At 36.2% G+C, this 26,089-nt stretch overlaps 1 protein-coding gene across 1 annotated transcript in view; it reads left to right on the forward strand.

Annotated features, from left to right (window-relative positions):
* The window catches only part of LOC136041666 (protein PBDC1-like), a 29,863-nt gene extending 22,358 nt beyond the window's left edge, over nt 1-7,505 (forward strand). The window contains exons 4-5 of the mRNA XM_065726380.1: nt 138-278; nt 7,263-7,505. Of these exons, the coding sequence (XP_065582452.1) occupies nt 138-278; nt 7,263-7,481 (360 nt within the window). The 3' untranslated portion in view covers nt 7,482-7,505. The remainder of the gene's footprint in view (nt 1-137; nt 279-7,262) is intronic.
* Nucleotides 7,506-26,089: the final 18,584 nt, after the last annotated feature.

A 26,089-nucleotide genomic window follows, 5' to 3' on the forward strand; every position in this document is an offset into this window, starting at 1 on the left:
CCAGAAATTAAGATTTTGGATCTCGGGGGGGGGGGGGCTCTACGTCCCTGTTTTGAGCCTGTTTCTCGCCACTTTCTTTCCTTTTGAAATAGATTATTTTATGTATTGCTTTGTGTCTAACTTTACTGTTTCTTCAGCTGGTTTGTGCCATCCCGACGAAGCTCCTGAGATTGACTCCTCATGACGATAAAATTTTTTCAGACTTCAGGACCCAGTTCAAAGATTTAGATGTACGGCAAATCAAAGAAGATGAGCTAAAGTCTGCGGAAAGTAAAGAGGTGATCTTTTTTTCTGTATAAATTATTAAACGCTTTTTTAACTAGAGAAAAAATGAAGAATATAAAATATCGTGACCTTGCTGAAGTAATGTAGACTTTAAGATGATTTTTTTTTTTATTATAATTAACAGCATATATAGTGCAGGCCAAAGGATGTATTCCCCTCTGTCTCCCAAATCGTTCAAACATGTGAAGGAAATAACCTCGTAATATTCTAAATAAATGAAACATTATTTGAAAAATCTTTGTATTAACTTGTCTGCTCCTCTTCCCCAGAACAGGTTATACCGGTGAAAGATAGATAGGTAGACCGTTCACCGGAATAGACGTCTAGACAGTTTAGACATCTAATGGTGAAAAGGAGATATCAAACAGTTCGTGGTAACGAACTGTAGTAAGGAGCGACCCGGCTCAATAGTAACCAAAACTCTAAAAAATGAAATTTTGATGCCAATAGTTACATTAAAAGAATTGCATTTTAATGCTGATTTTAAATATATAAATTTCATCAAGATTAGTCTTACCCGTCAAAAGCTACGAGCCTGAGAAAATTTGCATCATTTTAGAAAATAGGGGAAAATACCCCCTAAAAGTCATATGATCTTAACGAAAATCACACCATCAGATTCAGCGTATCAGAGAACCTTATTGTAGAAGTTTCAAGCCCTTATCGACAAAAATGTGGAATTTCGCATTTTTTGCCAGAAGACAAATCACGGATGCGTGTTTATTTGTTTTTTTTTGTTTGTTTTTTTTTCCAGGGGTGATCGTATCGACTCAGTGGTCCTAGGATGTCACGAAAGGGCTCATTCTAACGGAAGTTAAAAGTTCTAGTGCCCTTTTTCAGTGACCAAAAAATTGGAGGGCAGCTAGGCCCCCTCCCACGCTCATTTTTTCCCCAAAGTCACCGGATAAAAATTCTGGGATAGCCATTTTATTCACCATAGTCGAAAAACCTAATAACTATGTCTTTGGGGACGACTTACTCCCCCGCAGTCCCCGTGGGAGGGGCTGCAAGTTACAAACTTTGACCTGTGTTTGCATATAGTAATGGTTACTGGGAAGTGTACAGACGTTTTCAGGGTTTTTTTTTGGTTTGGGGGGAGAGTTGAGGGGGGGGGGGGGGTTACGTGGGAGGATCTTTCCATTGAGTAACTTCTCATGGAGGAAGAGACTTTCAATAAAGGGAGAGCAGGATTTTCTAGCATTATTTAATAAAACAATGAAAAAATAAATATGAAAAGTTTTTTCTACTGTAAGTGAGGAGCAGCATTAATACTTAAAACGAACAGAAATTATTACGCATATGAGGGTTTTACCTCCTCGTAATACCTTGCTCTTTATGCTAAATTATTTTTAGTAATTTCAACTATTTATTCTACGGCCTTTGTGATTCAGGGGTCATTCTTAAGGAATTGGGACAAAATTTAAGCTTTAGTGTAAAGAGCGAGGTATCAACGAGGGGTGAGCCCCCTCATGTACGCAATAAAACATACGAATATAGAAGTTCGCTACGTAAGTTAATTCGTAAGTTACGTATATCTTTACTTATGATAACGTTAGTAAAAAATTAAAAGTTATAGTTGCCTTTTTATGTAATCAAAAAATTGGAGGGCAACTAGGTCTCCTCTCTCGCTCCTTTTTTCTCAAAATCTTCCAATTATAACTATGAAAAACCCATTTAGCCCAAAAAAATTAATATGCAAATTTCGTTTTAATTATTTATGCGCGGAGAGCCAAGATCAAAAAATGCATTAATTTAAAAACGTCCAGAAATTAAACAAAAAAACAAGTTTTTTTAAGTGAAAGTAAGGAGCGACATTAAAACTTAAAACGAACAGAAATTACTCCGTATATGAAAGGGGCTTTTCGTCCTCAACGCCTTGCTCTTTACGCTAAAGTTTTTTAAATTTTTAAGAAGTCGAGTTAAGAGAAAGAGAAAAACGTTGTCCAGTGTTTACATACAGTAATGGTTATTGGGAAGTGTACCGACATTTTCAGGGGGATTTTTTTTTGGTCTGGGTGTGGGGTTGAGGGGAGGGGGCTGTGTGGGAGGATCTTTCTTTGGAGGGATATTTCATGGGGGAAGAGAAATTCAATGAAAAGGGCGCAGGATTTTCTAGCATTACTATTAAAAAAAAAACGAAAATATAAACATGAAAAATTTTTTTCAATTGAAAGTAAGGAGTAGCATTAAAACTTTAAACGAACAGATATTATTACGCATATGAGGGGTTCTAAAAATACTTTAGCATAAAGAGCGAGGTATTCAGGAGGAGATAAATACTTCGCTCTTTATGCTAAAGTATTCTTAGTAATTTAGACTATTTATTATACGACCTTTCTGATTCAGGGGTCATTCTTAAAGAATTGGGATAAAACGTAAGATTTAGTGTGAAGAGCGAGGTATTAACGAGGGGACAAACCCCCTCATATATATAATTAAAAATATAAGAATATAAAAGTTTGTTAAAAAAAATTTCAATTGAAAGTAAGGAGTAGCATTAAAACTTTAAACGAACAGAGATTATTACGCATATGAGGGGTTCTAAAAATACTTTAGCATAAAGAGCGAGGTATTCAGGAGGAGATAAATACTTCGCTCTTTATGCTAAAGTATTCTTAGTAATTTAGACTATTTATTATACGACCTTTCTGATTCAGGGGTCATTCTTAAAGAATTGGGATAAAACGTAAGATTTAGTGTGAAGAGCGAGGTATTAACGAGGGGACAAACCCCCTCATATATATAATTAAAAATATAAGAATATAAAAGTTTGTTACGTAAGTTAATTCTCAAGTTACGTATATTTTTTACTAATAAAAACGTTCGTTAAAAATTAAAAGTTCTAGTTGCCTTTTTAAGTAACGGAAAAATTGGAGGGCAACTAAGCCTTCTTCCCCACCCCTTATTTCTTAAAATTTGTCTGATCAAAACTAAGAGAAAGCCATTTGGCCAAAAAAAGAATTAATATGCAAATTTCATTTTAATATATTATGTACGGAGAGCCAAAATCAAACATGCATTAATTCAAGAACGTTCAAAAATTAAATAAAGAAAAACTGGTTTTTTTAACTGAAAGTAAGGAGCGACATTAAAACTTAAAACGAACAGAAATTACTCCGTATATGAAATGGATTGTCCCCTCCACAATCCCCCGCTCTTTACGCTAAAGTTTGACTCTTTGCCACAATTCTACTTTTTAAAACAATTAAAACTTTAGCGTAAAGAGCGAGGGATTGCGGAGGGAACAATCCATTTCATATACGGAGTAATTTCTGTTCGTTTTAAGTTTTAATGTCGCTCCTTACTTTCAGTTAAAAAAACTAGTTTTTTTTTATTTAATAATGGTTAAAGAGAGACCTTTCACCAGTATAGACGTCTAGACGGTATAGACTTCTAATGGTGAAAGGGAGAAGTGCATGAACGAAATGAGCTGTAAAGGGGAAAGATTACTGAGAAATTTTTAATTGTAGGTTTTTTTTAAGGGAAATATTGTTTCTGAAAAAGCTTTTTGAAAAGATCTCTGCTGATGATGGTCACTGTATATGTGATCAAAATGTTCAGAGTTTTTTGTCATTCTTTTTCACTGTCTAGTAAAATGATTTATCCCTATTTGAGCTGTTATTTGTACGTCATGGAAAGGCAGTGCGGTCTTCGAAAATGTCCATGCTCTAGATGGCATGTCTTTGATTCTCTCGATTATTTTTTTTTCTGTCTGCCGTCATTAGATTAGTATTCAGAGCAATTTATGAATGCGTCTTTCGAAAACTCGCTGCCTGTAATTGGTGTTCCTTGATTACGAATGCGAAGAACTGTAATATAGCTGATAGATATAGCGTCGTTGTAATAACAACGACCCAACGTTTCAAAGAAACCTGTCGTTCGATATCGTAAGTATTGGCTGTAATAACATCTACGTAAATTACTTATCAATATTTCGCCATTTTTAAAATATCCAAACTTGTCTGGCCGCGCATGTGCTGCAGCCTCGTAGTATATTCATTCGTCATCTCACCCGAGTTTCAAAGAAACTAGTCGCCCGATATCGTAAGTATTTGAATTAACAATGGGACTGTTGCTATAGACTTGTTGTCCATAAACATAGGGCATTACTTGGCTCACTTCAAATCCACTATTTACACTATTTACTGCACAAGCATATTGAGATGAGCTGGATGTTTTTGGTATAGATCCATTGCTGTACAGTTGCTGTGCTTTGGAACTGCATAGGGATTGGTACATTCGAATGCAGTTGCTTTAACTGAGGCCCTAGAGCCCTATTCACAGGCATTTGCATGGGGTTATGCACTATTGAGTAATGCCCAACACTATTAGGTGCTGCTGGTACCCTACCTGAGGGGGCAGCCTGATTGTCCATATTAGCACTATTTTTTAACTATGCTTTAGATAGTCCAATCTCTTGCACTCTGAGTAAACTCTATTTCACTCAGTATCACAAAGGAAAGTCTATGATCAAATTTAGTTCCAGTTCCAAAAATTATAGAGAGGTATATAGACTATCATCAAGTCTTTTCGTCTCTTTGACTCCTTCATCAGAAAAACTTGCCTCTGGAAGCACTATTATCCTCCAGTCAACAAACAATGAGTGCACACTATTACGCACATTAATACATTTAGCTTGTCACGTGCCGAAAATTTGAATTCTCACTCCCTAAAATTATACAAATTTGTGATACTTTGTAACTGTTCCTTGCAATACATGGGATTGAACCGTCAAACCTCTAATTGAGGAGCGCAGCTTTGTCTACTGCGTTGTCACAAGGTAAAAAATTGTTAAATTGCATTTGTCAATTCTTCCCGCTTTCCTAGCAACAGACGGGATTGAAGCTCAGTCTCGAAAGTTTTCAGGCGTGGCTTTATCACTAGCTCTATCTATTTACAAATTGAAATAGATAGTAATGCTTCATTTAAATATTCAGTTTTGCCACCTCTACAATGTTATCGCCATCTAAGTTTAATTGCCTCAAATTAGGTTTCATTGGGGAACCAGCCACCTGTACCTCCAAGAACTAATGAAAGCTTTGTGTTCTAGTGATAGATAGCATGGTATGGTGCGTAACAGGTACATTACCTTATTTTAAATTGAGATATCTATGAAATTGGAAAACCGTATTCCAAAATTATGTTAGATTAAACTCTGTGCCTTCTAATAGTTGTATCTATAATAATAGTATCTATAATATATGTATATATCTATAGTATCTATAATGTATCTATAATAGTTGTATCTATAATATCTGTAATAGTTGTATAATAGTGTATCTACAATAGTTGTATTCTAATAGTTGTATAAATGTTGTAATATGTAATAGTTGTAGAGATAATAGCTTTAGCTCTCTGTTTTCAGTTTTTATGTTTTCCGGGTACAGTAGTTGATTGGGCTTTCATTTAAAGAACAAAGAATTGAATGCTGCTAAAAATTATCTTTCTGAATTTTTGAGCTGAACCAGATTAGCTTGGGCCGAATCAATGAAACTATTAATTACATTCACACTTAAAAATATATTTAGAGTCTACTCACCAATCCTCACCCGAGTACAACCGGTCTCCGCACCACCTACTTACAAAAAATAAAAAAAATAAAAAATATATATACATCGAGGATCCAACACTCACACCACCCAAATCTAAATAAATAAATTCAATCTAAATAATTAAATAAATAAATTAAATCTTGATAACTAAACAATATAAATAACTGATCAATATTATAATTTAATTTTTTTTTTTTATTAAAAAATTCTTCAACCGTTTCTTGAAGGATCCTATGGTACAGGACCGCCGAATCCCAACAGGAATGGAATTCCAGGCACGTCCGACAGCAACTATCAGACCAAAGTCCGAGCGCACTGCAGGGGTGGATGGCGATAGCACATCATCCTTGTTTCTAGTTTCATAAGGACTGACATTTCGAACAATTTCAAGAAGCCCGGAAAAACTTGATGGAAGGTCTCCACGGAAATACTGAAACGCAATGAAAGAGAGGTGTAATGTATGAATATCTTTAATCTTCAGAAGTTCAACAGAAATATGGGTGGTAGACTGAAGAACTTTTGCTGCTTTCAGTTGGAGATTATGTAAAGGTGTAAGTACAGATGGAAATGTTGACGTCCACACTGAAGCATAAATAAGGGTAAATAAGAGAGAAGTATAATAGACGAAGGATAGAAAAAGGAAAGACTCGCTTCAGCTTCCGAATAATTCCAAGGCCTCGAGAAACCTTTAATCTCATTGACTCAACATGCCGTTTGAAAGATAGATTTTCATCCAGAAGTATCCCAAGGAATCGAATAAACCGGTCAGCTGGGCGGGATATGGATCCCTTAGATGTTTTAAGCTCTGTCACTGTAGGGCAGCTTTTGCCTATCCGGGAGAATATAAGAAGAAACGACTTTTTTTACATTCAAAGCTAACAAATTTGCATCAAACCAACGATATATATTTTCTGTCATCAATTGTTGGGATATTAATTTGGGATATTAATTATTATTATTTGATTAATAAGGGATATAAATTAAGGCTACCAAACTTATTTGCTCGTAACGGGAACTGGCGGGGTTATTGTCCCTCTCCATCTTAAGAACCAAAGATATAAAAAAGCCACGAAATTTTTTATATGCTTCTCTGGCAAATAAACTTGTTGTAAAATATCATACTTTTCCTTCAAATCACCCCCACACCCCCGGGAAGTTTTTTGCGATTTTGATTTTTGGAGGGGGTTATGATGAACTTTTTCTCCTTTTTTCCTAAGTTTCGTTCACACATATGCTTATCTAAACATTATTTTCTAGCCATCATCACTTCAAGTGATTTTTGGTCAGGTTATGCCAGAAGCTAATCACGATTGGTAGATAATGACATTGATGTCTAGATAAGCATGTGTGTGAATTTAACTTTCATAATCTAATATTGAGTGTCTGTTATAATTTCTTGTTTCAAATATTTATCTTTTGTTTTAGAAATGGCGACCCTTTTGTGAATCATTCAAAGATTTGGTTGAAGATTTCAACTTTGCAACGTTATTGAGATTAGATGCTCATCAAGATTACAGTGAAGCAAACACATGCATTGTCCCCAGAGTCCAGTTTTTAGCTATCGAGCTTGCGAGGAATAGAGAGGGTGTTAATGAGGTTTTAAAAGAAAAATTTAAACCCCAAAAACTTGGGAAAAATAGCTAATAAACTGGTTTATCCCTCTTGTAATTTTTGTGTTCTTTTTTTATTCTTCCCACTGAAGGGTCAAAGCACACATACAACTAAGGTTTATCTGTTTAAAAGGGGGGGGGGGTTGCTAACATAATTATGCTTAAGGATGCTTATAAGGAGATATGTTAACTGCGGAAGACTCAAATTTAATTTTATTTTTTTAATTTTATTTTTATTTGTCTAATTTATTTTTACTTGTTTAATTTTATTGGAAAAGCATGGGTTAAAATACTTTTGCCGGACCAATGAAAAAGGGTTTAATTGCCATCCTCCCACTCTGGCCACGTGAGAGGGCTAAAGTTAGGAAATGAGGTTAGCAACTGGTTTTGTATTAAATCAGGAGTTAAGCAGGGTTGTGTTCTATCCCCCTTTATATGGATCATTTTGATGGACTTCGTCTTAAGGAGCACAGGAAAGGCAATTGGAGACCATGGAATCAAATGGGGAGGAAGAACGCTCCTGGACTTAGATTATGCTGATGATTTAAGCATATTAGATGAAAGTGTGAGCAAAATGAATGAATTTTTAGAGGTTTTACGAGTTCAGGGTGCTAAAATAGGCTTGAAAATTAATGTTAAGAAGACTAAGTCACTAAGGTTAGGAATAAGTGAAGATGAACAGGTGACCTTAGGTAACGAAAAGATTGATCAGGTTGGGAGCTTCAGTTACCTTGGTAGTATTATTAGTAAAGATGGTGGGAGCAGTGAAGATGTTAAAAGTAGAATAGCTAAAGCTCAGGGTGTTTTTTCACAGTTAAAAAAAGTTTGGAAGAATAGAAAGATAAGCCTACAAACCAAGATTAGAATATTGGAAGCTACAGTGATGACAGTGGTCAAATATGGCTCTGAAGCATGGACACTCCGAAAAGCAGATGAAAATTTACTAGATGTTTTCCAGAGAAATTGCCTACGGATTGTTCTGGGTACCCGGCTGACTGACCGTATTTCAAACAGTAGGTTGTACGAAAAGTGTGGTTCAATCCCGCTTTCTGGGGCTATAATGAAAGAAAGGTTGAGATGGCTAGGCCACGTTCTACGGATGAAGGATGACAGATTACCGAAGATTGTCCTTTTTGGCCAACCGTCTGGGGCTACACGGAAAGCAGGTCGTCCTTGTCTGGGTTGGGAGGATGTCATAAATAAGGATTTAAAGGAAATGGGAACTTCCTGGGAGGGTGTAAAGAGGGAGGCTTTAAATAGATTAGGTTGGAGGAGGAGCGTGCGTAGCTGTGTTGGCCTCAGGCGGCTTGGTGCTGCAGTGAGTTATTATTAGTATTAGTATTTTTATTATAAGTCCAATATATAAAATAAGTTCTTGCATGAAATAAAAAAAAATGATTTCAAATCTAATTTTAATTAGATTTTTATTCAAAAATTTAATTTTTAAATAATTTTTAAATTAAAAAAAAAACATGAAATTAAAAATTTCGAAAAAAAAGTCGTTTTTTCTTTAAAAATCGCTTAGAAAACAGAAGTTCGTCTTCTTTGGTTCTAGATTATGCCTATGGGTTATTCGTAAACTATAATCGCTAAAATGTATTCATCTAACTTGTTTATTATATCTTGCCACAAAATAACTCGTTGAATGTACTGGGGTGGATCCAGAATTAATGTTTGGGAATCGCACTAACGAAACTTAGGCTCCACTATTGGTATTTTTTAAACCTCTTCACCCCTGTAGCTAGTACAACTTTAAACCTCCAAAAGGATGTACGTGCCCCAAACCACCCTCTGGATCCAGTCCTGTAAAACTAATATCAGTAAATCAGATTATGCAATTAATGTTAATAGGGGTTTCACTAATGTCAGTGGGCATCCTGCAACGTGCGAATATTAAATGGTTTCTGATTTGCCAGCTAAATATAATCCACCAATTAGAAACAAGTTTAGATTCTTATGAGACCTATGTAAGCCAGTGCAATAGATCAAATTAACCAATATGTGGCCACTACTTACCTGGATATTTATTTGGAGGATCCTATTTAACTTAAGCTCGAGTTTACCTAACTGCAACCAGAGGAGATGGGGGGATGAATTTGCTTTAGGCATGTTCAAGGATCCCTATTACTAAAGAAACTATTGCGAGGGCAATCCCTTAGTTCAGCTATTAGTCTCCTCATATATTTTAGAGTTGATGACAACGCCATCTAATTACAATTAAGGCTATTGCATTATTAAAATTGGAGAGCAATAGAGTTTTCCAGGATTGTAAAATAGTGCCCTCACCTCTGTTGCTGACGCTATATTGGCGATGCTGATGTATAGAATTAGAATTCTGGAGTTAAAAAAATTAAGAATTTCTAAGGTGTTTCATTTTTGTTATTAAGGTTATTATTTTAGTAATGTTTATTGTTAACGTTACAGTCACTTTGTGTGCGGACTAATTTTCACAAATTGTTCAGCCAATCAAAATCAAATTTAATACTGTAGTTCTGGTTTTGGCAAATCCAGTAAAAATATAAAATTCGGCATTAATCGTAAATCCAGTTGTGTCCTTCTTGTTTGGGGCTCCTAATTTTTGTTTTTTTTACATATGTATATATTTTTTTTTATTAATCAAATCCAAAGTGTTTTATCTCTGGCAAGTCTAAAAATAAAAAGCAGCAAGAGCATTCTAGTCGTTGATGCAGTTTAGGAATGTCAGTGCTCATAATTCTCTGGTTTATAGAAAGGGTAGGAAACCGTGAGAAAGGACTATTTAACGAGAGAGCTGATGATTCTTAGCAACTAGTCTGTGCTTTGCTCCACCTCCATGTTTTTGTAGGAGTATTCTTGGTTCAGCGATACGTTTCATAATTCCTTGCACAAAATCGGAATAACCTATTCTGCCCTATGTATGGCACGGCCCAAAACAAATGGGTGTGCATTTTGAAAAAACCGTATTTAACAAAATATAGAAAAGGAGCAAAGTTGTCGTTTTTTTTTTCAATGACAATACCAAAAAAGAATCAATGACAATACCAATGAAGTCGAGCATGGTACATGCATTGAATGCCATTAAAGAGGATAATGATGTTTTTCTGGCCGTGCTTGATGTTTTTGTCAAAGAGCCATCCATAGATTGGATTGAACTGGCTAAACATGCAGGCGATGGGAATTTGCATGGTAAGTTTTGTCCTTTCAGTTTCAAGTAGGAAATATGTCGTAAGATTCTAGGTAGAATCACTTCAGAAGGCAAACGATACCTTAATCACTTTGGCTCCCATAATGAATGCCTTCGAAACCCTTCGAAATGCGTCACCCACGTTTGTTTTCTGGGAGTAGTTCTTGGAAATACTTGAAATAGCGATGCAATTCAATCATGCTGAACGAGACTGTGACTGGGAGTCTCATTTGACAGCAACTGCTCGGATGTTGCCATACTTGGTGGTGGCTGACAATCCTCAGTATACAAGATATCTCATACAGTACCTATATGACATGGGTAGTTTACCACAAACCTTTCCTGATGTACACAGAAGGCTCATGAAAGGATACTTCGCAGTGAAGAGAACGCACACCAGCTTTTGCTACAGAAAAAAAATTTACTACACTTTTTTTTACTACAGAAAAAAAGCTATTTTTGAAAGTACCCCCAAAAAGGTACTTGTTAAAACCTGTTCTCTTTATTCTTTTGAAAATTAGCTTCGATTTTTTTTTTTTTTTTTTTTGAAATTTGGATTTCTTAAAAGAAATTCCATAAGCATGTGAGCTATAGGACTTCTGATGAAAAATATGACACAGATTTTACGAAAGTGCTACTTTTATTCTTTTTTGAATCGAAGTAGTAGTTTTGAATAATTTATTTTAAAGTAGTAGTTCTTAATACTGTTTTATGAAAGTAGCACATATTTGTCCTAAATTCGTAATTTTCAATAATTTTTCAAATCAACTCTTAAATATTTCTTTCCGTCACCGACCTCTCAATTTTTCGCTATATTTTGCATCCGCTTTTAGGGATTTCATTATTTTTCATGTAATTGTAGGATTTAAAAAACTAGTGCATAAACGAAAACACAAACTGACGCAACAAAAATTGTTAGGAGCAAAAAAGTCATTAAATAGCCTGCAGGAAATATAAATCTTTCGCTGGTCATTAAATTGATAAATATTTGTATACAGTTTTAATCTTCTAAAAAAAGATCAACAACGCTCTATTTTCAGTAAGGCATTAGTTTTTAAGAACTCCAGACATGTAGGGACTATCATAAGTTATCTTATCTAAAGACATTTACAGATATATTATGTGTAGATTGTGATGCAAAAATTTCTGTTCGTTTCAAATTTCAACTTCGCTCTTTGCTCCGATCAGAAGAAGAAAAGTCCAATTTGATTCACAAATTGACCCTCATTATCAACCTTGATGTTAACTTTGATACACTTTTTTTCAGTTTTCCACCTTGAAAAAAAGCGGGAATGGGCTAAATATTATTATTTCTATAATTTGGATGATAAGAATCTCATTGACTAAGAATGAAACAACGTTTTAATGCGAGAAATGGGAACCTGATTTTTCATTGTGATTCAAATATACTGTGAATACGGATAATCTACCGCTTCTACTTGTTTGCAATGAATGCGAGTATGTAAAAAAAAGGTAAAGGATACGGCATTAGACTTTACAGTCCCTACCGGCGGTGCTGATCTCCATTTCTTGGCCCTTCAGCCAGGAAGTGCAATGGGGGGTTGGGGGCCAGCCATCCTGTGCTTTCGCAAACCCTTCCTGTTTACCTTCCCCAGATTTCTCCAGGTACCCATTTAGAGCTGGGTCGACTCTGGCTAAGCTTACAGAGTCACGCCACTGACCCCCGTCCCAAACTGAAGAATTGGGTACACTGGGATTCGATAAGTCATCTTATCTAAAAAAGGTTTTACAGAAATATGCTGTGTAAATTGCGAGACAAAAAATTCTGTTCGTCTCAGCTTTGCTTCGATCAAAAGAACAGAGGTTGTTTGAACAGAAGAAAAGGATTCACAAATTTTCCCTCATTATCCACCATCCTGTTAACTTTGATATATTTTTTTCAATATCAAACCTGAACAAAAGGGAAGGGGAGGGGCTAGAGGATATTACTTCAAACAAGTAAATTCGAACGTATGAGTTTTATTATATGAATGATAAGAATCACCTTGACTATAAAATAAGAATAAATAGAATGAAACAACGCTTTAATGCGAGAAATGAAAACCTGACGTTTCGCTGCGATACAAATATACTGTGAATACAGATAATTTACCACTTCTACTTGTTTGCGATGAATGCTTCTATGTAGAAGAAGAAGAAGGCAAATGAAGAAAAAAAGAAGAAGAACAAAATGGAGCCACAAGAACAAAAAAAGAGTCCAAAAATAGATATATCCTGCTATACGAGGGCGGGGACTGTAATTATCTTATATAGTTTTTAACATTGGGGATTCTAATAATGCAGTTTTCATTCCTAATGATCATTTGTCTTAAAATGTTAAAGTCCAAGAAGAAAAAACTACGAAGCAATACTTTCTTATAAGACATTCAGAATTCTTTGAAGCATTGCGACAGAAAAATTAAAATAATAATAACATGAATTTCCATAAAGTGTATTAACTACGCGTCTTAAGTTTTTCAATTTCCTTCAGGCTCTGAAATATGTACATATTTTCTATAGGACAGTATTTTAGAAATAATTGAAATTTGTATCTACAGCTCCTGAGAAATGCCAGGAAAAATGTATTGCCCTGGACATATTTTTAAGGGAAAGCTTAAAAGAGATGCCAAGTAAAACTAAAATTTATATCCTATTTTATCAAAAACTCGTGTTTACTTACAAAGTTTTTCTGATGAAAGTAAAGTGCCAAGTTGATACTTAAAACGACAAAAACTGAGCGTCGTAGTTTATGCAATATATTTTTAGAATTTTCATATAAGCTGGCTTTTGTCGTTTCTCTATATTTTTGGAATTCAGATAAACTAGGGCTTTATTAAAAACAATTTTTTTTTTTTTAGAATTGAAATTGTACAGTATTTTTTTTTGTTATTTCATGGCTGGTGAAAATCTGTCAAGAGCTGCAGGCTATTTAAGGATTTTACTACTCGTAAACAAAAAATTGCGTCGCTTTTTTTTCACTAAAACGCAAGCTTTCCAGAATTCCACAAATCTTACAAAAAAAAAATGCAATTTTCAATTTTAATTGCACTTTTTATTGGGGAGAGGGTAACTTTCCAAGAGGATAAAGGTTTGAAAAAAAAATCAGTCAAAAAGTATAATCATTTTGTCAATTTTTTTAAATATTTGTCTTATAGCTTATGATATATGTTCGGGGATTTAAGCAAAAAGAGAGTTATATCCTGTCTGCTTTGATTTCTATGCAGCCTCTGTCAAACGATCTTATCATTGACCCGACTTTTATGAAAAGCACATAATATACACTCATATATCGCATTGCGCATGCATGGGTAAGCAATTACTATGATGAAACCTTAAAAAAAAATTTATGAGCCATCTTGTTTGAAGCGGTTTTGAAAATACGTTGTATAGACTGCGAAGCATTAATTTTATTCGTTTTATGTTTCAATTTCGCTCTTTACTTTTGTCAGAAAAACTTTTTTATTATTATTATTATGATTATACGTTTTGCGAGACATTTTCCTTTTTAAATCGTCCTTAAACTTTCGTTTACAACCTTCACTAGACTTCTAAAAAGGCGCTGAGAGTGGTGAAGTAATTTAGATTAAAGTAAATTAAGCCTGTTATTAAAATTATTAGACTAAACCCGTCTTTCTCGCTTGATTTTACGTAAACGGAAAAGCAGTTTGGCCTAAGAAATTATTTAAGTTGAATTATCAACCTCTAGTTTATGGTTTTTAACAATTTTGAATTTGACACCAAAAATTTAAATTATTTCTCATATGGCCTTTTCTGATGGGGCTACGAGGATGAATTTTCAAAAGGCATGTAGATATAACCAAGAGCTTTGAAATAAGCCATTAGATTTCTCTACGTGACGTTGCATTAGCCTTCTGCTTCTACTGGTCAGAACGCATTTTATGTAACTTACCAAGGGGATGGAGGATACAAGAGGAGGGATTTTAAACTTCAGGTTTAGGGTCTTCGACAATGTGCATTACGGTGCTACCCTTTTTATGCTTTCCAGCCTTTCCACTATAAAAATGGCATTTAAAGGTGCCATGTTACAGTTTATGATGACGTCGCCAAGATGTAAATTTACACAAATCTCGTATAGGCTATATCGAAACCAATATAAAACTGAGACCTTAAATAGCTCTCTATGATGATCCAGTGTCCCACTAGTAGAGAAGAAAAAAAATGCTTCAGTACTTTCCATGGAAAAAGGGCCTTTTTCTTGTTGTTTAAACTGGGGGGGGGGGGGGGTCTATAATTCTTCTTAATAAAGTTTTTGACAATGGTAATTCCAACGATGCAATCTTTGTTTTGACGCCATTTTCGAAGGTTTCGGGCTGTTTTCGAAATTCGCATAGATTGTTTTTGTAATAAACTTTTAAAATAGTTTCAAACACTATTCACAAATCTCTACACGAAATTTCCACTCTAAAAAGTATATTTTCAGTTTATTTTCTCCCCTTGGGACTTGTATTTTTCAAACAGTTTGTGGTGACGAGCTGTAAGCAAGTGAAAAGATGAATTTTGATATAAACTAATGTATTATAAGAGTTGGTTTTAATGCTGATTCCAAATATATAAAATTCATTAAATTTAATGTTACTCGTCAAACGCTTGCAGCCTTAGAAAATTTGCCTGATTTTCTAAAAAAAAAACCAAAAAGTCAAGCAATCTTAATGAAAATACCAACATCAGGTTCAGCATATTAGAGAACACTTGTTGAAAGTTTCGATCTCCTATCTACAAAAGTGTCGGATTTTATATTTTTGGCAAGAAGAAAAACCACGGATGCGTGTTTGTAAATTTTTTTTTTCTCCAGGGGATATCATAGCGAATAGTCAGGGAGCCACACGAGAGAAATGTTGATATTTAAGGATTGAGGTGATCAGCAAGCAGCAGAAGGTTTGAGTGTGCAATCTAATGCAATCGACCATGCTGAAAACGAAAATCGGCGTTATATAGTCGACAAATGGGTGCGACATCCACATTTCTTCAAATTCCCTAAAAATCCATCTTAACTGGCAAAATTTATATTAAAATCGATAAAAAATTACAGGTTACTCCAAAATTGTTCAGCTATACCTCAGATCGAAGGTAATTAAATAAAGAATCATATTCTCTTTTCAAAACATTTTTATCTTTTGCCGTTCAGTTGTAATCACAAAATTTCGACGAAAAAGTTAACACAATTTATCTCTCTTTTGGATTAATCTTGATCCATCTTGAAAATTTGCCTGACTGGGGTGTATTTTTTTTTAATGGCTTCTGTAGGAAATTTATTGTCCTACAAAATGACTGATCCAGAAATTCTCTAACTCTTCTCGTTTTTGAACTATTGACAGAAAAGCGGATTGACCCAATTTTTAGCTCGGATAAGCAGCGGCATCTATCCAGTGTGAATGCGTCAGGGTATCAGATACTTCGGTAACTACGAAAACGACTTTAGACCGTGGTATCAGATACTATCAGGGGCGTCACTAGCCGTTTAGCTTTTGGGGGGGGGCGTCCAGTTTGTGCCGACGGACTCAAAAATGTGCCGACAAAAAACGCCGTTGCCGCTTCGCGTATACAGCAACCTGAATCCTATCTTCCAGTTTTGTTTCTTCTTCAGGTGTCCTTGGAGCAATTTTCGAAAGGAATAATAGGGTTTTTGTTACATTTTGCTTAAGAGTACTTTTATTTCGGGAAGAGACGTCTGACGGTTCGACGTCACATATTACGACAAGCATCATTATGCAACCAAACACGGACGGCCCACTAAAGAAAGCGTGTTCTTTGAAGAAAAGTTGGAACAGAAACCCTTCCCTGTCGTCTTCAAATCTGATTCAGCCTGGAAAGTTTGGGAAGATGTACCTCAAGAGAAAAATAGAGGCGACCGATAAATGCAGCGATCTCATTGGTTTGTCAGGTGACCAGAAAGTTCCCGTTTCAGACTTTTTCACGATCTGGCTTCTTTGTAGAGCTTTGCCGACGCAGCTCATTAATGTATCAAGTGACTCGGCAGAATCTCAACCATATTTTGGTTTCAAGTGTTTCTCAGCAGTGTATGGCTGTAAGGCTGATATTCCTGTTACCAGGATCGGATACCTGCCAGTGGTTCCCCACTCTCCCTCGAACCCAGCAGTCGTGGAAGAAGTCATTAAGTCTTTCCAGAAAACTGCAAGAGAACTGGGACTGAGTTACACCGTCGTCACATGTGACCAGGCCGTATATGAAATCGTTCATGCTCTGAGAGTCAGAAATCCTGAAGCATATTCTGATGTTGTCCTCAGAATGGCCGGTCTTCATATTTTAATGAACTTCATGGGTGCCATCGGTCATATAATGAAGTGCTCGGGTCTAGAAGAGGTGATTTACGAGACTGGAATTCTATTGGAAGGAACCGCAAAGAAAGTGATGAGTGGTAAACCGTACTATAAAGCTCTCGCTGCTCATACGTTAGTCCTCGAGGCAATATCCATTCTGTACTGGGAAGCTTTCGAAAATTTTTGCGCAGAATCAGACGATTCATCGTGCATCACTATCTTTGAAGAAATGGGAGATTTACTGCAAAACTTGAAGATCTCAAGAGAGGGTGATGAGAACTTGAACTGTCTAAAGGAAAAACTTACCGCATTGTCCCCGTGGTTAGAAAGGTTCGAGACTTCTCGTGCACGCTCAAAAACCCACAAGTTCTGGAAGCAGTACAAAGAAATGGTACTGGTTTTGTGGCAGTTTTTGTACAGTGAAAGATCTGGTGACTGGGATGGCCATCTTGAAGGAGCTAGCAAAATGCTTCCTTATTTAGTTGCATGTGGTCACTATAAGTATGGCACTTGCTTGATTGAGTACCTGGCTGAGATGCAGGGCTAACCTCAAGAAGTAGATCAGGCATTCCACAATGAACTGTTCAATGTGAAGAGGAGGAATGCAAAATTCAACTGCATATCCCCAGACCATGCTGTAGAATCTACCATTAATTTAGATTCAAAAACGGAAGGTGGAATGACGGGTATTACCATCAATGAGTTGGCACTGGTGAAGTGGACTTTAACTCTTCCGTTCTGTGCCTCAGTCTCGTCTACATTCACTGAGATGCTACGCATTGTTCCCCAGACTGAGTTTGACTCCTCTCACCACGAAGATAACCCTTCCTTCGTTCTGCGGCAACACATGGCTGTTGATAAAGTGAAGTCTGTTCTGGAAGCCAGGCTCAATCCCTTTCGATCCACTGACGAAGATATGCTGAATATTTATACGCTTGAGACAGTTGATAGTGAGATAGCTGACAATCTCCTCAGTGTGCGATCTGTTGGAAGCGGAGCGGTTGATCGCTACTTGGACGGTGAAAAAGGTGCCTTTAGCAAAGTAAAGGTCATGAATAATGAGAAGGCGAAACAGAAAAAAGCAACCAATACTTCTAGTGCTGTAAATAGCCTTACCAATGTTGAACTTCAAACGGTCAAAAGGGTATTGGTGAGTGTTGACTTTACAGGCGAAAGAGGACTTCACCATCTAAAGAATTTGCTTTCCCATGAGCTTCTTCCATATGCACCTTCTATATTCCAGAGAAGTGCCATATCTGGAATGGTTGTGCTTCGGACAGGAACAAAGTCAGCTCTTCTGGAGTATTTGAAAACAAAAATCAGCTTGAGCGAGTGGCCCGTTAACCTCGAGATTAGCAGTGAGTCGACTCACTCAAGGGTGGTAGACTTGATGCCCTACCTCAGAAGCCATCCACCAAATCCATCGGAAACCGTTGAGAGCTATGGAAAACGGACATTTTCTACGTTTGTGTCTTTCAACAGCAACGTTAAGGAGCTGCACGTCCTTGCAGATAGATATGATGGGATTTTTGGATATTCCGACGAAGAAACAGGTCTCCGGTAGCTCTAGGTAGACACTTAAACCTAGATGACTGGAACTCGTTGCTCTCAAATTCCAAGACAAAGGCAAGACTGATTGAGTTTCTATTCGGTGAGTTTGAAAACTCAGTTCACCTGCTGCAAGCAGGGTTCACTGTGGACCTCTCAGGAGGCTTTCGAGACCGGATGAGAATGGTGATGCTCAACAGAAGTGGAAATGCTGATACAAACTTTGAAGAGCGTTTGAGCTGTACCCATGAAGAGGCCGATACAAGAGTTGTGTTACACATGTTGGACTGTTTGGAGAGGGGTTTCGATGTCGTTTTGGTCGATGCGAATGACACAGACATAGTTGTCGTCTTGCTATATCACTACAAGTTATTCCTTGGGAACCACCCAAATTGTGAAAAGCGGAAAGTTTATGTCAGGTTCCACAGCTATTTAGTGCCTATACATCGGCTTTGCAGCAATTTACCGAACGATTTTGTTCACTCCATCTGCCTTCTTCATACGCTTTCAGGGTGTGATACCGTGGGTTTCATGTTTTCTAAAGGAAAACGAGTGGTGGCCAAGGCTGTCGAGAAATGGGGATTGGAGAAACCGATTGCTTTGCTTGTCCAAGAGATACAGAAGTCAAAGCTCGACCCTGCGGTTCTAGAAAAATTCAGTGTGATTTGCAAAAAGGTCGTTGTTGCCTCATACGGAAAAGACCCAGACCACTTTACCTCTCTTAATGAATTAAGAGTGCATTTGTGCCCTAGAAAGCGGGAGCTTAAGTATTTGCCACCATCTGACGCTGCCTTTGAGTGTCATGCTAAGCGCGTGTACCTGCAGTTGGACATTTTTTTGCAAGCAAATCGAGCAAAGCCACAGTTTCTGGATCCCCTGCAATTTGGCTGGATGTTTCAAGACGGTGGGGTTAGGCCAGTTGTGTATACCCTTCAGGCATTTCCAGAAGGTGTGGTCCCCCAGTACTGCTCGTGCAAGCGCTGTACAAAAAAATGTTCATGTGCTGGAAATAGACCTTGCAATTTACTTTGTGACTGTGGTGGGAAGTGTTTTATGGACGAGTTTGATATGCTTGACGGATAATTTGATATGCTGAGCTACTTTTTAACTTTTGTAGTAACAAGTGCCGTTCACGAAATCCGTAGCAGGTGTTAGTATAGTAGTCTTTTTTTTGTTTATTCAAGCTTATTGAATAATAATCTTGTCAAGTTTACTAATAATTCTGATTAGGAATGAAAGAGAGTTGTAATCAAGGTCATTGTTGAGTATAGTGGCAATCTTCCTGTCTGAGATAATAAAACTATCCACTACCAGCTGGATCTAGGCGCGAAATCTTTTCCAGCGCGAATAAAAAAAATAAAATTGCAAGTTTCAAGGTCATTCGCGATGGTCCCTACTGTACTCGTCACTTCTGGCATCAGTTACGAAAGATTTGGCGATCATTGTGGAAATTTTTCCGAAACGTGATTTAATAGTAAAAAAACGCGAAATTTTCAATTTTCGCGGTCAAGCACCCCCCGGCCGAGTATATAACGCCCATTTTCGTGATCAGCGCTATCGATTACCCCATATTCCGTTGTCAAACCTTCTGCTGCTCACTGATCACCTACCCGACACATTTTCGTTGAGTGGCTCCCTGACTAGAACCAATGGTCCTAGAAGATCGGAAGAGGCCTCATTAGAACATAAATTGAAGGTTTTGGTGCCCTTTCTAAGTGACCAAAAAGATTGGAGGGTAACCACCGCTGACCCATGTCCCCTTTTCACCCAAAGACGTCCCATTAGAATGTTGAGATAGCCATTTACTATATTTAGCCGTATAACTATGCCTCTGGCGATGTTTTTCCATTGAAAATTCTGGCGAATTTTCCGTTTGGGGGATTTTTCGTCGGGAAAATTTTCTGAGGGAGAAAAGTTTCTTTTTATGGGAAATATAAGAATGATTTTTGTGGGGGAATTTCTGTATGGGTCAATCTTAAATGAGAAGATATTTTTGAAATCTTTATACGGAATTCTTTTTATGTGTCTTACTTTCTCTTTGGCTGCTCAATTTTACATGTGGAGAGAATGTTCTGGGGGAGAATTTCAGCCAGGAGAGAACTGTCCATAGAAGATTTTACACCAAAATAATTTAATATTGTGGAATTTTCCACAGGTTGGGAGAATTTCCCACTGAGGGGGGACACGGATGTCCCGAAATGATTTGAAAACAACCAGAAGCTAAATAAAATACACGTTTTTCAACTAAAAATAAGGAGCAACATCAAAACATCAAACCAGCATAAATTATCCCGTATACGAGGGGCCTGCCCATTCCTCAATCTTTTGTCCCTATTTTTCGAGATTGACTCCCGAAGAGCAAGTTGCCATTCAATAGGAATAAGCACGTTTTTAAAACACTGAAAAACTTTAGCGTAAAGAGCGAGGAATTGAGAAGGGGGCAGCCCTCTCCCCTCATCTGTTGAATAATATCTGTTCATTTTATGTTTTAGTAAATGTTATCAAACCTCCCTTTCTGAAAGCTTTGATTGCTGTTTGCGCGAGAAAATCCTAACTTCAGTTCATTGCCACCAGCTTTGTAATATAAAAAAATAAAATAAAAACCAATAATGTAATTTAAAACCCAATATTTCCATTCAAACATAAATAAATACAAAGTACCTAGGGTCATCTGCCTTCCTCTTCTGGTAATTCCCTGACGATGAACATGAATCCCCCCCAAAGCCACTCCCCCTTTTGTGCTGGTAAGCATATGCATGCATGTTTTATTACCCCACGCCCCTTTTCTATATTTACCATGAGGCTCATTGAGCTTTTGAAACCTTGGGCATAAAAATGCGTTCTCTTGGGAGTCTGGCATACCCCTCTTCTAGACAATGGTGCAGTGGCCCTTCTTACTAATAGCAGATGCGCAATTATACATCGCCGTACATAATTTTATGAAACATCGAGTGATTCAACTTAATTAAAGGAAACATTAAAATAAAAGTCCTTTTATCTTTTTATTTTTTTAATAAAATAACCTTTTATCTCCTATTTAGTTTTACAATACTTTTGAATTGATTGGCTGTCTCAGAGTTTTCCATCGATAGCAACTTTCGCTCTTTGGTACCACAAAAGTGGCAAATAGTTCTTTGGTACCACAAAATGGCAATTCCTGTGGCACAATCCTTTTGGGTATTTTAGAATTTTGAACTTACTTCGAATAAGCACTCTTCTAATTGTACAGGACCATTGATATGACCCAGTTACCTCTAGGAAAAAAAGTATTTACAGACAAAAAAACAAATAAACATTTAATATTTCTCGATTCATGATTTTTCTCCTAAAAAAAAAGAAAAATTCCGTATTTTGGTAAATAAGAGCTTGAAGCTTCCACAATAGAGTTTTATCGTACGGTGATTTTATATTGTGATTTTTATCAACATCATTTGACTTTTGATTGAGGAGGGGGGCATTTCCCCCTTTTCTGAAAACCAGGCAAATTTTCTCAGGCTCGTAGCTTTAAATGGGTATACCCAGGGCCACATTTAAACTTGAATGATTTAATACATTTAGGATCAGGATAAAAAGCCAATTCCTTGGGTATATTAATATTTACAAGAAAAAATTCCTTTTTTCAGTGTTGTCAACGCTTTGAGATAATTTTGTTTTTGTTTTTTTTAACCTAAATTGTACCACAAAAGATTCCTTTGCACCAGGACCTCTAAATTGTACCAAAAATGGTACAATTGCACCACATTGGCAACTCTGTTACTATTATCCCGAGTTGCTCCACACGTCAAGAAATCGTTAGATTATTGTTTTGAACTTTGCGCTCCTAAAGTTTCTGCAGTACCCCCTCTGTCCCCTCCCCTAAAACGGTATCTGCAATACACCTCCTTTTGCCAACTAAATTACAAGGTAAAATTTCAGACTGTATTGTGCTTACGATGTCATTAGAATACTGAATTTTCCACGAAGAATGATTTAATTTTGTGGGAAAAGGTAAACATCACTATTAAGCCTATTAAATAAGATTCTAATAATGAGATAATCTCGTATACCATATTGGCCTTCCATAACAAAGAATAAAAATTAATGAAATAAAGATACAGAATGGGGTTTTTATAAGGCCAACGAAAATACTGGACGAATCAAAACGAATATTTCGGGACGACAGCAGCTTCTCCTCTTTAGCGCAGTAAGAGAAGTGGAAACTAATAACGTTTTTTCAAAAAAATGGCCAATTGAAAAAATGCGTTATTTATTTTTCTTTTCATGAAAATAATTGAATTATTTGTCTGTAAATTCTAAAAATGCTGGTGATAATATGTCTTTGGGAATGTTTATTGATGTAACAAATTTACATCTGTCGAACGGGAAAGCATAAGACAAGATTCTAAAAAATGGACCATCACCAGCCCAGATGGGAAGAATTTATACTTCACATGTAAAGTTCAAAACACATCAAAAAAATGATCTGTTATGAAAGGTCAGAAAAGCTTTTTTAAGGGAGGTTGGGAGTAAAACCTGTATTTAATGTCGTACTGTATCGAAAACTCATGACTTCTTATATCACATCGCTTATCAAGTCCTTTTGATAAGGTTTATTGCACATATTAGAAACGATTTTTTTTCAAATTGAAAAAAAATTCAATTGAAAAACGAACAAATTTTTATTTCAGAATTAACAGGGCGAAGTTGAAACTTCAAACGAACAAAAACGATTCTTTCACAAATTAAATAAGATTTATCTGCAAAACCAGCTAAAAAAAAACTGACTCGTGATATTTCCTTATATTTGTAGAAATATAAGAAATTATCTCTTTACTGAAAACTTGACTTGTTTGAGTTCTTTGGAGAATTATAATCGCATACTAAATTGTCGGTATCATCGCCGTGAAAGACTATTGAGAACAATATAAGACAAGCTTTTATCATCTGCAGGCTACTTATACACTTTTCTACTCCTAAGAAAACGTCCGTTTGTGTGTCGGTTTTAGCCTTTCAGTAAAGTGCAATTTTTTAGAATTTTAAAAATATAGAGAAACATCACGCGTCAGTTTTTTTATATATGTATATGTATGTTTTTCCTTGTAATAAAACAATAAAAAAAGAATGAAGAATGACGAAAAAGGGAGGAAACGCTAACAAGGAAACTGTAAAAACAGAGATATGTAGCTATTTATTTTCTATGATAAATAAACAGCCCTGAGTATAAAAGCTTTCCTTGTTTGCTTCCGAAAAGAAAACTTCTTCTCCTTGGGTAATTTTATTAGAAAGTCATAAATAACCTAAGAGAAATGCTTAAGTTAAGTTAAACAATGTAAGTGTGTTTATTTTATCGTGGGAATTGAAAGCCCGTGTTCCCCCGCTCCCTCTAACACGATTAGCCTACCAGTTAATCCGAAGCGCAAACAACTACTTACTGTTCGCATCTCCCATTTGAAGAAGATATCTCGGCTTTCAATCGCGTATAATGTGCCGTAATCCTGTTTTCTTATGCGAAGGGGTAAAAGTCGCCCGCGTTGATGTAGTGATTATCTCTGTCGTTTGATCATTCAACTGTCATTGCTTGGCTTTCTAATGTTTGATGTAGGCTCTAAGTACAAATAGTAAGGCGAAAACCCACTTTCACATTTGCTGCCAGCTTTAAGAAAAAAACGCAAACCAAAAATGAGAAGCTCTAAATGTAAGCTCTAAGCACAAATAGTAAGGCGAAAACCCATTCTCACATTGCTGCCAGCTTTAAGAAAAAACGCAACCAAAAATGAGAGGTATGATTGATGTGGTTATAAATAATTTCTTTTGAAAATGTAAGTTCATTTTAGAGTTTATTTTCAAGTTATGTTTTGTTTTCATTTCTTTCTTAGGACTTGTATTAATACATTTTCCTTCCTTTTTCATTTTCTGCAATGAGGATGGTTGAGCGGAGGTCTTGCTTGAAATTCCCTGTTTTTTCTTCGTTACATTTTTTTTTCAAATTGCGATTATTTTCTTTCAGTTTTCTGTTTCATTTTCTGCAATGGGTAGAGTTGAGCGGAGGTCTCACTTGAAATTCCCCGCTTTTTCTTCGTTATATTTTTTTTTTAGTTTGTGATGTGGTTATCGTTTTCCGTAACATAACGTATGGTGTTTGTCGCTTCGTAAAAACCCAGTGCAACGCTAGTCATTGGCCCAGTTTAACCTGAAGGTTGTATGCATCTGTTGTGTATTAGATGATAGGAACCAAAACGTTGCTTTGATGAAACATAGACTCCCTTAATCCATCACCTTTAGCAGTAATTGCAGAATAGTTACATTTAAGTACTACAATTTACAATGATTAACTTTGGGAAATTGAATTTTCCATACTGAAAGACTATTTGATTGTATTTCTACACATGATGCCGTCTAGTAAGCTTCCCATTGGTTATGCTAAAGTTTAGCTTATCTTTTATAGAAAATAATATTAGAATCTATAATATGTTGAAGAGTCAGCGTAAAGACAAGAGGCCTAGGGGGGAGGGAGTCACAACTTTGTTAAGACTTTTCCAGATTGGTGTACTGTTCTAAACAAAGACTCTCAAGAATGAGTCTAAAACAGAGGTAATTTTATTTTGAGGCATAGTCTTTGGATCTGTATTCATTTGCACTGCTATTTTTTGTTACATTTTTTTTTTAATTTTATTTGCTTAGAGTTCAAAGATCAAATATTAAGAAAACCATATCCACTTAAAGGTATTGTATTCTTCATGTACATGTAGCTACGGCTACTAGTTGTTTGACAGATAAGTAGGCGTGGTCTGGGCATGAAATTTTGCCAGCAATCCTTGATAAAGTATGAATCGTTAGACACGCATTACGGTGATATATCAAGATATTAATTTCCAGTCCTAAAAAAAATTAAATATACCAAAAATAGTGATGTTAGTATATTTCTAGATAAGCTTTTTAAAGGAGTGCACTAAAAGCTACTAGAGAAAAGCTGCTACCCAAAAAAAGTGAATTTTCGTGACCAAAATTAAAAATCTGTGAATTCATGACACATTCAATCATAGTTGCAGGAATCGCTGTGACCTTGCAAAGGGTGAACCCCTGCCCATAGTAACCGAAAGTTAAACAAAACTGTCTGGTGAGAAATGTTTCTCGTTGAAAGGGAATTAATAAATGATAACTATTCCGTAGTTTTAACTTAATGTCAAAAGCTTATTATAAGAACAAATTTTCAGGGATGTTGGAAAATAGACTGAAACACTCTCAAAAATGCCCGTAGGTCAAAACAAAAAGTACTATCATTGCCGAAAGTCCTTTACTTGTAAATTAACGTCCACGATCTTGAACAACAAAGAAAATCACTTTTTGCAAGGGTAGCACCTCCCTTTTCCTCTCTTTTGCCAGGGGTGATCGTATTAAACCAGTGGTTGTAGAATCTTGGGAGTACACTCGTATGAATGAGAGTCGCAACATCTAGGGCCCTTTTTAAATAAAAAAGAAATCACACCTCAGCAAAGTGGTGTTTTCTGTCACTTTTTCCCATAAAACTTCAATTTTTTATCTAAAGAGAATCAACAATCCAGGGAATGCGAATTCTAAGTCAGTCAATCAATTTTCCATGATTATAATATCATAGGCTGGAAGTTTTGACAATTTTCCATGATTATTATACCA

This window comes from Artemia franciscana, unplaced genomic scaffold, assembly GCF_032884065.1.
Source record: "Artemia franciscana unplaced genomic scaffold, ASM3288406v1 PGA_scaffold_32, whole genome shotgun sequence".
NCBI classification, from domain to species: domain Eukaryota; kingdom Metazoa; phylum Arthropoda; class Branchiopoda; order Anostraca; family Artemiidae; genus Artemia; species Artemia franciscana.